The 14,369-nt window shown below is 31.4% G+C and overlaps 1 protein-coding gene across 1 annotated transcript; it reads right to left on the bottom strand.

Annotated features, from left to right (window-relative positions):
* Positions 1-12,849: 12,849 nt before the first annotated feature.
* On the bottom strand, positions 12,850-13,681 carry LOC124419591 (trypsin-1-like). Its single transcript, XM_046949691.1, has one exon. The coding sequence runs from the start codon at positions 13,667-13,669 to the stop codon at positions 12,863-12,865; it is 807 nt and encodes a 268-aa protein (XP_046805647.1). The 5' UTR covers positions 13,670-13,681; the 3' UTR covers positions 12,850-12,862.
* Between the last annotated feature and the right edge of the window lie 688 nt (positions 13,682-14,369).

Raw genomic sequence — 14,369 nt, 5'->3', positions numbered from 1 at the left:
AATGTTTTCCCTTATCTTTTCTCTTTACAGACGTTACAAAGGGACCAAATAGGACCCAAGTATAGACTTACTCGTGTTAGTAAGCAGTCTGAAAAACCTAACCTAACATAGAAACAGAAAATTAATCATGTATGACCCGTATTAAGTAAGAACCCATAATAGGGGACTTTTAGGTACTTTTCGTCCATAAAAAGGTAGTTTATGAAATTGTTATAATATTGAACCTAGAAACATGAAGTTAAGTTATAAACCCACAATAGGGGACTTTTTGGTATTTTTTCATTCTTCAAAATGTACTTTTTGAATTTTTATAATATTGAACCTAGAAGCATAAAATTAAGTATGTAGACTCCGGATTACATGAGAACCCATAAAAGGAAACTTTTTCGTTCTTCAAAAGGTACTTTTTAAAATTTCGATAATATGAGACCCAGAAACATGAAATTAAGCATGTATGTCCCGGATTAAGTGAGACCCTATAGAAGGGACTTTATGATACATTTTGGTACGTTCTTCAATATCGAAGAATAACAACATCTTGTATGACATAGATAATACAAATAGATTGCCAACTCAAGCTTTACCGCGAAAAAAGGGCTTTCTCTCTTCTCACTTACATGTTCTGTGTGAATTCAACACAAAGTTACAACAACAAATATTCAATATTTCAGGTCCAAAATTCGCACAAAAAACGATTCGGACACAATTTTTATAACACAAACACATATTACTTATTTTTTTACAATTGTTTTAAAATATTTTCTTTATCGAAATCGTTTTAATTTTCACAAACCAAAAAATTATTTTTTCAATTGTTTGACATTTCATTTTTAGTTTTTCTAATTTCAAATTGAAGGTGTAGAGTAGCATTTCTTAGTAGTAAACAAATATATGATAATCCAAGAAGTTAAAGATTTTTATATTTTAACAAATGAAGCATGGAGCCGAATAAGGGCGTATAAACCATTTGGGAAATTTTACAGGAGACGATAAAAACATCATAAAACTTTAAAATCGGCATTTTTTCATACCTTTTTCACATATATGCATAAATATAACTCACATCTATCCCTGTGCTAAAACTCAGTAAAAAATTCGAGTCACAACTTGCCAAAATTAATACTTGAAATTTTGCTAAAATGGAATAGGGCATATATCCATATATATTAGTTGAAAGTATATATAAATAAATGTTATTTTTATATACTTCTTAATTATTTTATTATATAAAACTTGGACAGCCTCAACATAACAGTCTAGAGAATTATTTGCTAAAGTTTCAAGGACATTCTTCATTATTCTTATAAGTAATTAAAACAAAAACCAAAAAATATATATATTTTTTAGTATTTTTATACATACATACTTATATGTATTTTTAATTTATTAAATAGGAACACCAAATTAGATATTTCTCTACTAGATTTATATTAAAAACGCCTACTATACCAAAAATTCTAAGGAAATGTATTTAAATTTAAGCGTTTTTAATTAATTAATAATTAAAATAAATAACTATAGTTATGGATATACGCCCTTCTTCTTGTCCACACTTTCATACTTAAATAATTCATTCAACAATAATTTTTTTTGCAATATAATTAAAAAATTAATAATTATATTGCAAATATAATTATCTGCAAATTTTGTGCAAATAGAATTAAAATTTATACAATTTTTTAAGGAAAAATACATTAAATTGCTAATATTTTTACCCAAAAAAATAAATAGTATTTAAAAATCGTGCTTTTAAAACTATCTATTTTAGCGAAAAATTTATATTTTTCAATTTATTTTTTATGAATAGATGTAAAAAGGTTAGTTTAATATAATTATGCGAAAACACGCGATTTTGAAAAGGTGGTCTTTACGCCCTGAAAAATGAAAAATGTTATCATGCTTTTATAAATGCGATATACAATTTAAAATGTATTTATTTAAGAATATTAATGCAATAAAAACATTGTAATATTATTTCGACCGATTTTATACAACTACGTGGGCATTGTATCCCTACAAACATTTTCTATTGCGGAAGTTACCCGTGTGAAACTTCCAAACGAGCTAAAACCTCGCCAGCGATGTTGCGGAAGTATAAGAATTCTTGTCACCAGTCGGGAAGAACTGATGCCGAGCTGGGGAACGTCTAAGAGTAACTTGGAAGATGCTTCTGGAAGACCCGCAGAAGAAACTTCTAGATGATTCTTGGAAGTAAGATATTGCCAAAGACCCTTCCAGATGTCACTTCTTGAAGTGACTACCTAGTATCCTCTAGAAGTGTTCCTATCTTATCTTCTTGAAGATGAGTTTTCTCTTCTTCTAGAAGATGAGTTTTCTCGCCTTCAAGAAGATGAGTTTTCTCTTCTTCTATTTGTATACTCACCAAAATAAAATCTATAAAAATAAATCTAAATAAAATGAAATTTTATAGTTTTTATTGAATTAATTGAAATTAAAATAGTAGAAAATATAATTGATTTAACAACTAATCTAAAAAAGGAATATATGTACATTGTACTCACAAAAAATGGTGCTTGAGTTACCCCCATCATAATATTCGCTGTTATGTAATATGATGTTATCCAAAATATTTCGGTTAAGTGTTGTCCATTCGTGAGCTGGACAGTTTTAAAGAAAATATCGTATGGGAACACGATTATTCATGTTAAATTCAATATTTTATCCAGCTTCAAAAAATCATTGTTATGTTTTATAATGGTTCCCAAAATATTTCTAGTCTATCAATGGCCGTTCGTGAGCTGAACCGGTTACTTTTTAGTTATTTTGTTTTAAATTATACAGCATTTCTTAAACAATATATACAGTATGTGGTATAATTTGAAAGGTTTGTTGAAGCCAAGTCTAGTGGTGCGCAAAATTTGCAAAATTGTGCATATATTTAATTTTTCTTAGTAAAAACCTAACAATTTTAAATATTTTGGAATATGACAATTATAAGCAAACGGTTATTTATGATTAATACATCATTGGACGCGACTTTAAAATACATTTTATACGATACCCCGTATTGGATATTTTGTTTCAAAACAAACAAAAATTTAAAAAAAATAATTCCAAAATACCTCTTTTTAATTTGGTCCAGCGGTCACTTAAAATATTTTGGGAATCATCATAAAACAAAGCGAGGTAAATTTTGGGAGGGGTAACAAAAACACGTTTTTGCTTTCCATACAGAGTGAGTGGGTCTAATGTACATATGTATCAAAAATTTAGAATTATTACCTTATAATAAGATAATTTTCAGGGAATCTGTATTAATATTCCAACTGCTGACTGGTATACTTCCAAAAATTGTAAAACGTTGGACTCTAAAATATTTTTGTAGTTCTTCATCAATTTTATGATTAATCCATCAAATTGTAAGAGTTATATTATGGAACGCATTAATCCTTCAACGAAATAAACCAAAATAATCTTATAATTAATATTGAATATACATACTTTTGTATTTATTTAAACTACCAGTTATACTTTAGGAACCAATAAAAATAGGATTCTCTCATGTCCAATACATTTACCACCAAAGTTTAAACGGTCAGATCCATTTTTTACATTTTCTGCAAATAATCGACATTTTTAATGGAACCACGTGATGAAATAAGACATATATAACTTACCAGATCCCTTTTTTATATTTTAATTCGGTTAGAAGTATTTTAATAGGGGGTACAATATTAGCTACTGCTTTGTAAATAATAAAAACAAAATTAAAAATTAATAAATTTATTTATTTATTGTTTTGAATCAATAAAAACATTACCTATCATAAACATTTTTTCAATAACTTGGAATTAAACCGTCTATAAAGATATAAAATTACTAAGTCATGGATTATTTATTATTTACAGTCACTAACAATAGAAATACCTTAACGACCCTAAACGGGATATTGCTTTTGACACTAATATTGCAATACTATTTTTTGTTTGCTCTCTTCTAATACTTAGGTTCAATATCTTGGGCATGCTAAATATTAAGAATATTAGTATCATATAATAGGTCATAAAAAGACCTGGTGTTAATAACTAAAAGAGTACCTATAATTAGAATATGAAAATTAATAAAATTGTATTTATATAAAAAAGGTGGGTTTAAAACTATCTGATTTCAATATTAAATAAATTATATGGGCAATTTCGTGTCGAGTGACCCAAGTTAAAAAATAATTTATGTATAAAACAGTAGTACTAATTTCAATATAATGATTCCAGACCTAAACGCGCAAATAGTTTTAAAAATATTGAAAGTTAAGATTTAACTCAAATAAATCTAAATATGTTAAAAATGCAGTGTGCATCAAATGAAAGTCGAAATGTACAAGTTGAAAAAGTCTTTAAATGCTTATACCTCCTAAACGAATTAAGAGAGAGTCGAAATTTAATATAAAAACATTTTTAATTAAGCATATTAGACTTAAGAGTTGTTAACATATTCCTAAAATAGTATTTTAATATGACAACTTACTTTTTAATTTTATTTATATAATCTTTCCTTATACTTTTTGGTATATATTTAATACACTTCGCCAATTAAGAAAACCTTCTTAACTGTTTATTAACAGTTGATTTTTAACACAACACTGTCATATTGTTTTTTATTACTTAAGATTCACAATATTTTAATTACACTATTTTTCTATGAACATTAAATTCAATAACTCATTTAAGTTTTACGATGAATAATTACAACTGAACATGACTGAACAAAACACAAAACATCACTGAACTTAGCAAAATTTCTGCATTATTTATTTTTATTTTTTCACGCTAAAAAATGGAGTATTTATATTTTTTTGTTTTTGTACTCTCCTTTTAAATGTTTGAAGGGATGTGTGGTAAAAACCCTTCAAACATTTAGAAGACAAAACTATTGCGTATCACCCCAGACGCCATGTCATAAACACTTCTGGACAATTGTCAGATGAGAACGCACATTTTACAAAAACAAAATATATTGATTTCTAGTTTTCGCCGTCTGGAAGTATACTCTTAGGTTACTTCCGGATGATAGTAAGAAGAGTACAAAAACAAAAAATAGAAATACTCCATTTTTAAGCGTGAAAAAAAAAATAAATAAATAATGCAGAAATTTTGCTAAGTTCAGTGATGTTTTGTGTTTTGTTCAGTTATGTTCAGTTTTAATTATTCATCGTAAAACTTAAATGAGTTATTGAATTTAATGTTCATAGAAAAATAGTGTAATTAAAATATTGTGAATATTAAGCAATAAGAAATAATATGACAGTGTTTTATTAAAAGTCAACTGTTAAAAAACATTAAAGAAGGTTTTGTTAATTGGTGAAGTTTATTAAATATGTACCAAAAGTAAGATAATTACTTTTACAAGGTAATTAAAAGGATTATATAAATAAAATTAAAAAGTAAGTTGTCATATTTACATTAAAATACTATATTAGGAATAAGTTAACAACTCTAAACGGCTTCCATTTCCATTATTTTTAAACGAAGTCAACATATTAGATTTCGTTATTAAATATTTTTATATTAAATTTCGTCTCTCTCTTAATTGGTTTAGGAGTTATAAGCATTTAAAGACTTTTTCAAGTTATACGTTTAGGCTTTCATTTGATGAACATTGCATTTTTAACCTATTTAGATTTATTTGAGTTAAATCTTAACATTCAATGTTTTTTATTTGCGCGCTTTAATTTAATTTTTATTTGCGGGCTTAGGTCCAGTTTCTAGATTACGTATGATCACTTTGAGCTAAAATTTTATTTGTATTTCATTATCGTAACAAAAAAAATATATTAAAATTTTACTTAAAGTATTTAAACGTTAGATTGAATCAGTATATTTAAATTTATACTACTGTTTTATACATAATTTATTTTTTGACTTGGGCCAGGTCACTTGAAACGAAATTGCCCATATAAGATATTTAATATTGAAATCAAATATTTTAAAAACCACATATTTTAAATACAATTCTATTAATTTTCATATAGCTTTGGATTTAATTATTCTAATTATAGGTACTTTTTTAGTTATTAACACCAGGTCTGTCAATGATCTTTATATGATACTAATATTCTTAAGTTTTTGAAAGTATATAACTCCTTAATTAGAGGAAAGCAAACAAAAAATAGTATAGGGTCGTTAAGATGTTTCTATCGTTAGTTATAAGAAAAATATACATAATTGAAATAATTAACTTATTGAATGTATATTAAATCAGAATTTAAATATTAGAAAATGCTTTTATATTTTTATTTTTGACTTTGCAATAAATATGCATTTACCTCATATTTAAAAATATGCATATTTAAAAAAAAGGTTCTGTTCAAAATATTTATAGTATTGCTAAAAATATTTGCCCATACAAGCTATTGAATATTACAGCTTACAGACAAATATAAAATGTTTTCACATACAATATATTACGCAGCATATTTATAATACCCACATATATTTCATATGGCTTGCCTATAATATTGAAATATTTTCCTACACAAATTATTCGAAGTCAACAATATTGAAGCCATGCAAGCAGTAATATACAAACATGAAATGTACGCAATGTAAGTATGTGCCGACGAAAACACGAAACAGAACGATTATTCACATATTAAAGTGTATGTATTTGTGTTGATTGTAATAGGTAATATAATTAGAAAAAAAGTTATTTACATACTTAGAGGATGAGGTTGCAAAAACTACAAACAATTTCATTTAGATATTAAACGTAAATTTTGCAAATTCGTATTGATTGTATCAGGAGAACAAAAAAGGTGTAAATAAGTTACATACATACATATATACATACATACATACATACATACATACATACATACATACATACATACATACATACATACATACATACATATATACATACATACATGGTTAGGTTAGGTTGATAGGAGGATGTATACTACATCAAATCCGAAGAAATACACCTAGGCCACTATCGGGCCTGTTGTGCGCTCCTTATCATGAAAAAAAAAAAAACGGAACTGACTGAATTATTTTTCAGTGTTCAGGAACTCAGTTTCCTGAACCTAATTCCTAAGAATCTTCCAATCAGTGTTAGTTAGGAATGTTATTTCCGGAATAACATCACTTATAAATATTCGCATTTTACAGTAATGCAATTTAATCTTCAAAATTAAAAATAACCAAATATTTTTTCAGTGCAATTTCAATGAAAAAATGCCAATAGTGTGTGTGTAGGGTGATTTTTTTATCTGCCTCTCTATCCGCCGGTATATGATCTAAAATCAGCAAAATCGGTCCATTAATGAGGTATATATGAGCAATGATCCGAGACAACCTTTAAAATTTTTAAAAAAAAAATGTTTTTACTCTTTGATAAATAAGCAACGACAACTCGATGAGGTATAACAAGATGCATTGCAAAATTTTGACTTTTGCAAAACTAAAAGTTCACGTAAATCATGCTTTTATAAATCAAATACACATGTGAGTCAATTCCTTAAGTTTAATGTCGAATTTATTAATAATATCTTCCCTAATAACCCATGCTTCAGTAGGCTTTGTAGATTGCCTGCACAGGTAATTATGTAAGGGTTTATTGATTAGAATTTATAAAAATGAAAATTTATGAAAAAAAAACGTTGATACATTCTTATGAATGTGTCCCTAAAACTTTAGTAATCATTTCCTATACAGACTTTGTACAAAGCCTTCGACTGAAAATCCTCTAATATGATATCTTATATACATTACGTTATATGTTTTTTTGAAAGGCCTATAACAGAAGACCGTTTAATAGGCCTTTTTTGTAAGCCTTCTATCAGTCCTCTGATAGAAAGGCACTTGGCTGACAATGACAAAACGTGCATAATTGAAATTATTTTGCAATGCAGCGGGGTGTACTTGTGTTTGCACAATAATGCCTTTAGTAAGGCCTCTTTACAGCTTCTTTTTCCTGCGGGTTGATTTGTATGTTTGTTGATTTCATTGCGTTATGTATTTTGTTTTTTTTTTATATTTTTACTATCTAATACCCGGTTTGCTCCGCTACCCCAATCGTAATTAAATACATAATAATTAAAAAATGTATTTATTGAGTTATTAAACTAAGCCATTTTTCTTATAATACACCTAGGCCACAATCGGGCCTGTTGTGCGCTCCTTATCATAAAAGAAGAGAATTGAATGAATTATTTTTCAGTGTTCAGAAATTTAGTTTCCTGAACGCAATTCCTAAGAATCTTCCAATAAGTGTTAGTCAGAAACGTTATTTTCGGAATAACAACACTTCCAAGATACTGGGATCTATCTTGGACGAATGCCTGGCAGTGGCAAAGAAAGTGCTCCAGAGTTTCACTGTCCTCTCCACATGCTCTACATACGTATGAATCCGCACGTCCAATTTTGCATAAATGTGCTCGTAATACTGCGTGTCCACTCAGAAAACGTACTATCATACTCACTTCAGACTTGCTCATTTTCAGGAGATTTTTCGTCTTGCTCTAATCAGGGTCGCCCCATAGGATTTTCGTGGTTCTACCCACTGTTTCATTATTCCATGTTCTCTTATAAGATTCCCACGCCGATATTTTTACTACAGCTTTTGTTGCGTCGAATGGTTTTGCGTTTGTCAGGTAAACTAAATCGAGCTCCCTTCCCTTTAAAGCTATTACATACGCTTTCTTTCATTACCGACTACTCTCGAGTATGCTGGTACCCATATGATGTGAACCTTACATCTGGGAGAGTATTTAGTTAAAGCTTTCTTACAATCTAATACGGTCTTAGATTTAGTTCTATCTCCTGATATCACCCTAATTGCCTTCTGGATGTCGGTCGCTGGGCGCCATATTTAGTTTATTTATGCATTCCGTTATTGCTCGTACTTCTGCCTGGAAGCCTGTGTTTGATTTGGTAAACGGTGGAATATTTCTACTTCTGGATCTTCAATATAGGACCCCAGCCCCACTTTATCCCCCAATTTAGAGCCATCCGTGTAACAACGTATTCCTACTGGTATTTGCTCTAAAGTTCCGCTTGACCAAGATGATCTATCTGGGATCAGCATTACGATCAGACACGTCCGATGACTGTGTATAACTTTGCAATGTGTCCAGTATACATTGATGACGTGTCCCACAACTGGTTGGCCAGTTCGCCTAAAGTAAGCTCCGCCTCATATCTTAAAAATGTTTCAATGGTTCAATAGTTCACATGGCACCACTTATACCAAAGCAGAATGTACGTTGAGCTCCCTGTAGTAGTTTGATATTGCACTTTTTGTCTAAAGCAGTCCATCAGAATTGGTATAATTACACTTTTATAAAGTGTAATTAACCGCTCTCGGTTGAGCCCAGCTTAAGACCGTACAGAGCCTCATCAGCTCTTCTACACATGTTATTTGGATCCTTTCTCTTAAAAGTATTACGACATCATCTGCATAGTCCTTTCTGGGTTAAGGTCCTTAGGAGGCTATTAATCGTGGTAACCCTGAGTAAAGTTGACAAAACAACCCTTTGGTCAACATAAAACTGGTCTGGGGATTGGATAAGAGTATCAGTGTGCACGTTACGCTGTCTACCTGTTCACAGAAAAGTTTCCAGGAGTCTCGTTTGTCTTTACGAACAACTTTCTTGTATTCACTAAGTTTACTACGATACTCATCCCAATATTCTAAGGACTTTTTACGCCGTGCCCGGTTAAATAGTATGCGAATAGTCTTATCAAGGTTTAGATCTCTCCGGTTACCCAGGGTTTCTCCTAAACAGACCTACGCTCTCGCAGAGGGCCTTGTAAGCATTTCTACTTTGGCGTATATGTCCTCTTTATTTCGACATTGAAAAGTGTCCTGACATAAACGATTCTTTAGTAAAGAACCGAACATTGTACAATTAGTTTTAGACTTGTTCCGAAACTTTATCGGCTTTGGTGGCGGCCGTAGTATTTTGAATCTTATGTACCGTGATTATCGGGCATTTGGAGAGTAGTCGTTTTAATCACCAAAAGACAGGACAGCATTGCTGTTCTGTCTTTTGGCGAGTGAGTGTTTTCCTCCTCAATTTTAGTATTTGACTCCTCAAAATTACCAGTACTTGTTAATGATGCTTTGGGTATCGTCTTAGGAGTTTTAGTATCCTTATCGGGCAGGTTTTGACAACCCTTTTAAAAGGCGTTTCTCCAATTTTGGAAAGAGCAGCAGCACCTTCTTTTGGCTAGTCAGTGGTACATTGCTCGCTTTAGTAGTAGCTACTGCTGATGTGGTCTTAGGTATTTTAGTGCCCTTTTCGAGGCTTGTTGTAACAGCCCTTTCAATCGGCACCTTCCCAATTTTGAATATGACAGCTTTAGAGGAGAACCAAGCCCTACCTTTATTCTTGGCAAGACTAGCCATACATTTCTGGTCGATATCTATTACATACAAATAAAGTTCCCTCAGGTTCTTCTTTCCTGTAAAAGACGTCCCATTTTTACCACCAAGAATTTCCAGTATACGTTCATTACCCAGTTTACTGTCTCATCCTTTTGTGTAGATAGGGGACTTTAAGAGCAGCGGAAGCTCGCTCTTCTTTGCCAGTCCCAGCTTAGCGCCATCCTTGAGAGGAAATATACTTTCCACCAAGTTCTTTAAGGTGCTAGCACATTGGTGAGATGCCAACCTCATCAACATCACGCCCATGCTAAACTCGCAGCTCACGCTCTCAATTGGTTGTTTGCCTTTTAAAGCGATTGCGTGGTGCACCAGATTTTCTACCTTACTCTGTCGGAATTTTGCATGTCGGATTACCGGCATCGTAAACTGCATAGCAGAGATCGTCCCGGAGTCTTCTTCTGGTAACCTTAGCGTAAGATGGCGGCTCTTTTCCATTTCCACTGTCTAGCCTCTCTTTCCTCGCTTTTCGGGGCTTTTTTTGAGGTACCCGTACCTTCGAGGTTGATTTCGACGACGTGGTGGTCTTCGGAATATCTTTATTGGCGTTGTCACCCTTACTCTCAGGATTCTGACTTGAGGTTCCTTTGAGTGAAGTATGGTTTGACATTGACGGGGAGCTCTTTTTCTTTTCTTCTTAGGATTATTTTCAGTTGTCAACTCTACGGGAGACCTGATTCTCTTTGCCTCAGATCTTGTGATAAAGTCTGATTTTTCTTTTGGAGTGTCGTTGGATTGACAAACTATGATTTCCTGAAGCATCTTTTTCAGTTTAGCTATGCTGTCACTCACCTCTTCCACCATTTGCTCTACTTCATCCCTTTTGGGATTTGCTATAATTTTGTTGTTATTATCATCTGAGAATTCAGAGTCAAAACACTCACCTATATTTAAAGGCTGAGGTAGCTTAGAGCTTCCTCCGAGAACATCCTTCTTTTTCACATTCATGTTTTTGGATGCCATTGGCAAAAACATGAATGTCGAAGTTCTTCAAGTTATATTGTATCTCAAATAAACGAAGTTTTTAATTTTGTTCATGAAAGTAGGCTCTTTTTCCTTAAAAATGATCAGATGAATATTGAAGTTCTTAGTGCACAGTTTTAAGAAATTAGTTCTATTAGCTTTCCAAATAAACGATTTTTTGTATTTCATTATTATGGGAGGTGCCGCTGCCCTCATGGATAGTCCGCTTATTTATTACCTAAAATGTTTACATGGATGTGAAATTTATTCGTGCAAAATTAAGATTCTAACTATAATAGTTTCTAAGATAAACGAATTTTTGTATTTACAAATTTTTTAAGGCTCTAACTGTTATATTTTCTTAAATGTACGGATTGTATATATTTTTTATATTTTCTTGTGGCCTCCGGCATAACAGGCCCGATAGAGGCCTAGGTGTATTTCTTCGGATTTGATGTGTATACATCCTTCTTTCAAACTAACTAACTATATTTTCTTAGTATGGGCGTGGCTCCTCGCCCACTTGAAATTTCAAAATAAAAAGTAGCCTATTACCTATCCCAGACAAACCGGAATACGCTGTAAAAATTTCAAGATAATCGGTGCAGTCGTTTAGTAGTCTTTAACGTTAAAACATACAAACATATAAACATTTTTTTAAAGGTTATTTCTCTTGATGACAATATGCATTCTAATATAATACATTAATGATTTATTTATTTCTTACTTGCTAAAATTTAATATATACTTTTGTTATTAAAAAATACGATTTTAAAATTCGTGCAAAATTTTAAGATTGTAACTGTAAACTTTCCAAAATAAACGAATTTTTGTTTTTATTTTATATGGTAGGTGCTACGCCCCCTAACGCTAGTCTGCCCACTTTATATCCCAAATAATCGTATTGACACTAAAGTGGCTCCGACAAAATTTGAGGACTCTAACTGTTTTATTATTTCAAGATAAAAAAATGTTTGTATATAATTTATATGAAAGGTGCCGCTCCCCTCATTGGTAGTCCGTCAAAATGTTTACATGGTTGTTAAAGTTATTCGTGAAAAATTTTAAGATTTTAACTGTAATACTTTTCAAGATAAACAAATATTTGTATTTAGTTTATATAAAAGCTAGTCCGCCCACTTTTATACTCAATAATCATATTGACACTGAAGTGGCTCCGAGGACTCTAACTGTTATATTATTTCAAATATACGGATTTTATATTTTCTTAATATGTGCGTGGGTCCTCGCTCACTTGAAATTTCAAAATAAAAAGCGTATTACCTATTCCAGACATACAGGAATACGCTGTTAAAAATTTCAAGAATATCGGTTCAGCCGTTTAGTAGCTTTTATTTTTATACCCTACACCACACAGTGGTATAGGAAAAAAAAAGAGGGAAATAATTCGGTAACTTCTAAACGGTTAATCCGATTTTAATGAAATTTGGTATGCACAAAAAGGAGGTGTTGTCTTTCCTTACACAATATTTTATTAGGATGTTACAACCTGATTGGCAGATATCCACGAAATGAACGATGAAACTTTTACATATACCGATGGAGAATTAGCCTGGCCGCAAGGTAATTTTCCCCATGAAACTATACCAATCAACAAATTCTCACCATTAACACTCTGCACTAAAGGACCACCAGAATCTGAAGTACAAATGCCAACACCACCGGTAAGTGGTCCTGTACATAGATTTGTATCGTGAACATTCGATCCCTGACTGCCCAAAGCAGACTCACATGAACTTTGTGATATAATCGGAACTGTTGCTACTTGTAGGGTTGTGGGATAATCGGCAGTATTAGTTGTGGAAATACTACCCCAACCGTAGAGTAAAGCATCACCTGTTGGTGTGCTACCACTAGCTGGTAGACTAATTGGGGCAACAGCATTTGACCAGCTAAAGGCATTGGATGTATAGACCAAACCGATATCATAGGGAGAGGTGCCACCCAAATATAAATCATTTACCACATAGCTATCAATGGAACGGGTTTGTGTTGTAGCTGCCGTACCAGCCACATTAACACTTCCCGCTACTAGAGTAGTGCTCAAGACCAGCGCTTTCGAACTTAGACAGTGGGCAGCTGTAACTATCCAATTTGCATTAAGAATACTGCCCGCACAATAGTGTACACCATCCTGTTGGAAGGACACTATAAACGGTGCACTATTTACAGCAGCATTAGTACCTCCTACCACACGTAATTCCTTTGTGGAGCAATACGTAATATGCGGTAATATTGAAATAATCAAAGCTAACGATATTGAAATCAATCCTCCCGACATGATGAACACATTAAAACTATTAAAATTTAAAATTCAACGTAAATACTTGTATTAGTTTAAATTTAAATGAGACACAAAATAAATTGAATTAAATTAAATTAATTGATAAGACTGACTATATCTATAAAGAAGAAAGTAATAAAAATGTACATACGTATTTATCTGGAAAAATAATAATAACAATAACATACTATATATTATATTTCAATTAAATTTAACAACTTACATTTTTAATACCCTCTTCTCAATTTCTGATAAGATTGTCCTCCGCTAATGACGAATTAAAAAATAAATCTGAAAAAGCTTGAAAAGCTCACACACAACCGAGTATTCACTATAAGATACTTTTTAGTGTCTCTTGTGTATATTTTACCATTTAATTTAAATTATCCGTTAATGGTTGGATTTAGAAATCCTTTCTTTAGTCAAGGGACTAACATGCAAAAATCAGCATACTCTCATCTAGCTCCCATAAAGGATCCAATTCCAAAAATGGGAGGATGTTTACTACATCAAATCTGAAGAAATACAAAAATCTTATATAGTGATATCGACGTTTATAATATCAGTTTCCTTGAGGTAATTTCTAGAAATTTTCCAATAAATTTTCAGTAATATTCGGAATAATATCAATTCCAAGATATTTGCATATAATTACGACGAAAGCCTGACAGTGATATAGAAATTGCTCCAGAGTTTT

This window comes from Lucilia cuprina, chromosome 4 (genome assembly GCF_022045245.1).
Source record: "Lucilia cuprina isolate Lc7/37 chromosome 4, ASM2204524v1, whole genome shotgun sequence".
In the NCBI taxonomy this organism is placed as follows: domain Eukaryota; kingdom Metazoa; phylum Arthropoda; class Insecta; order Diptera; family Calliphoridae; genus Lucilia; species Lucilia cuprina.
This window is presented reverse-complemented; position numbering and strand designations above follow the sequence as displayed.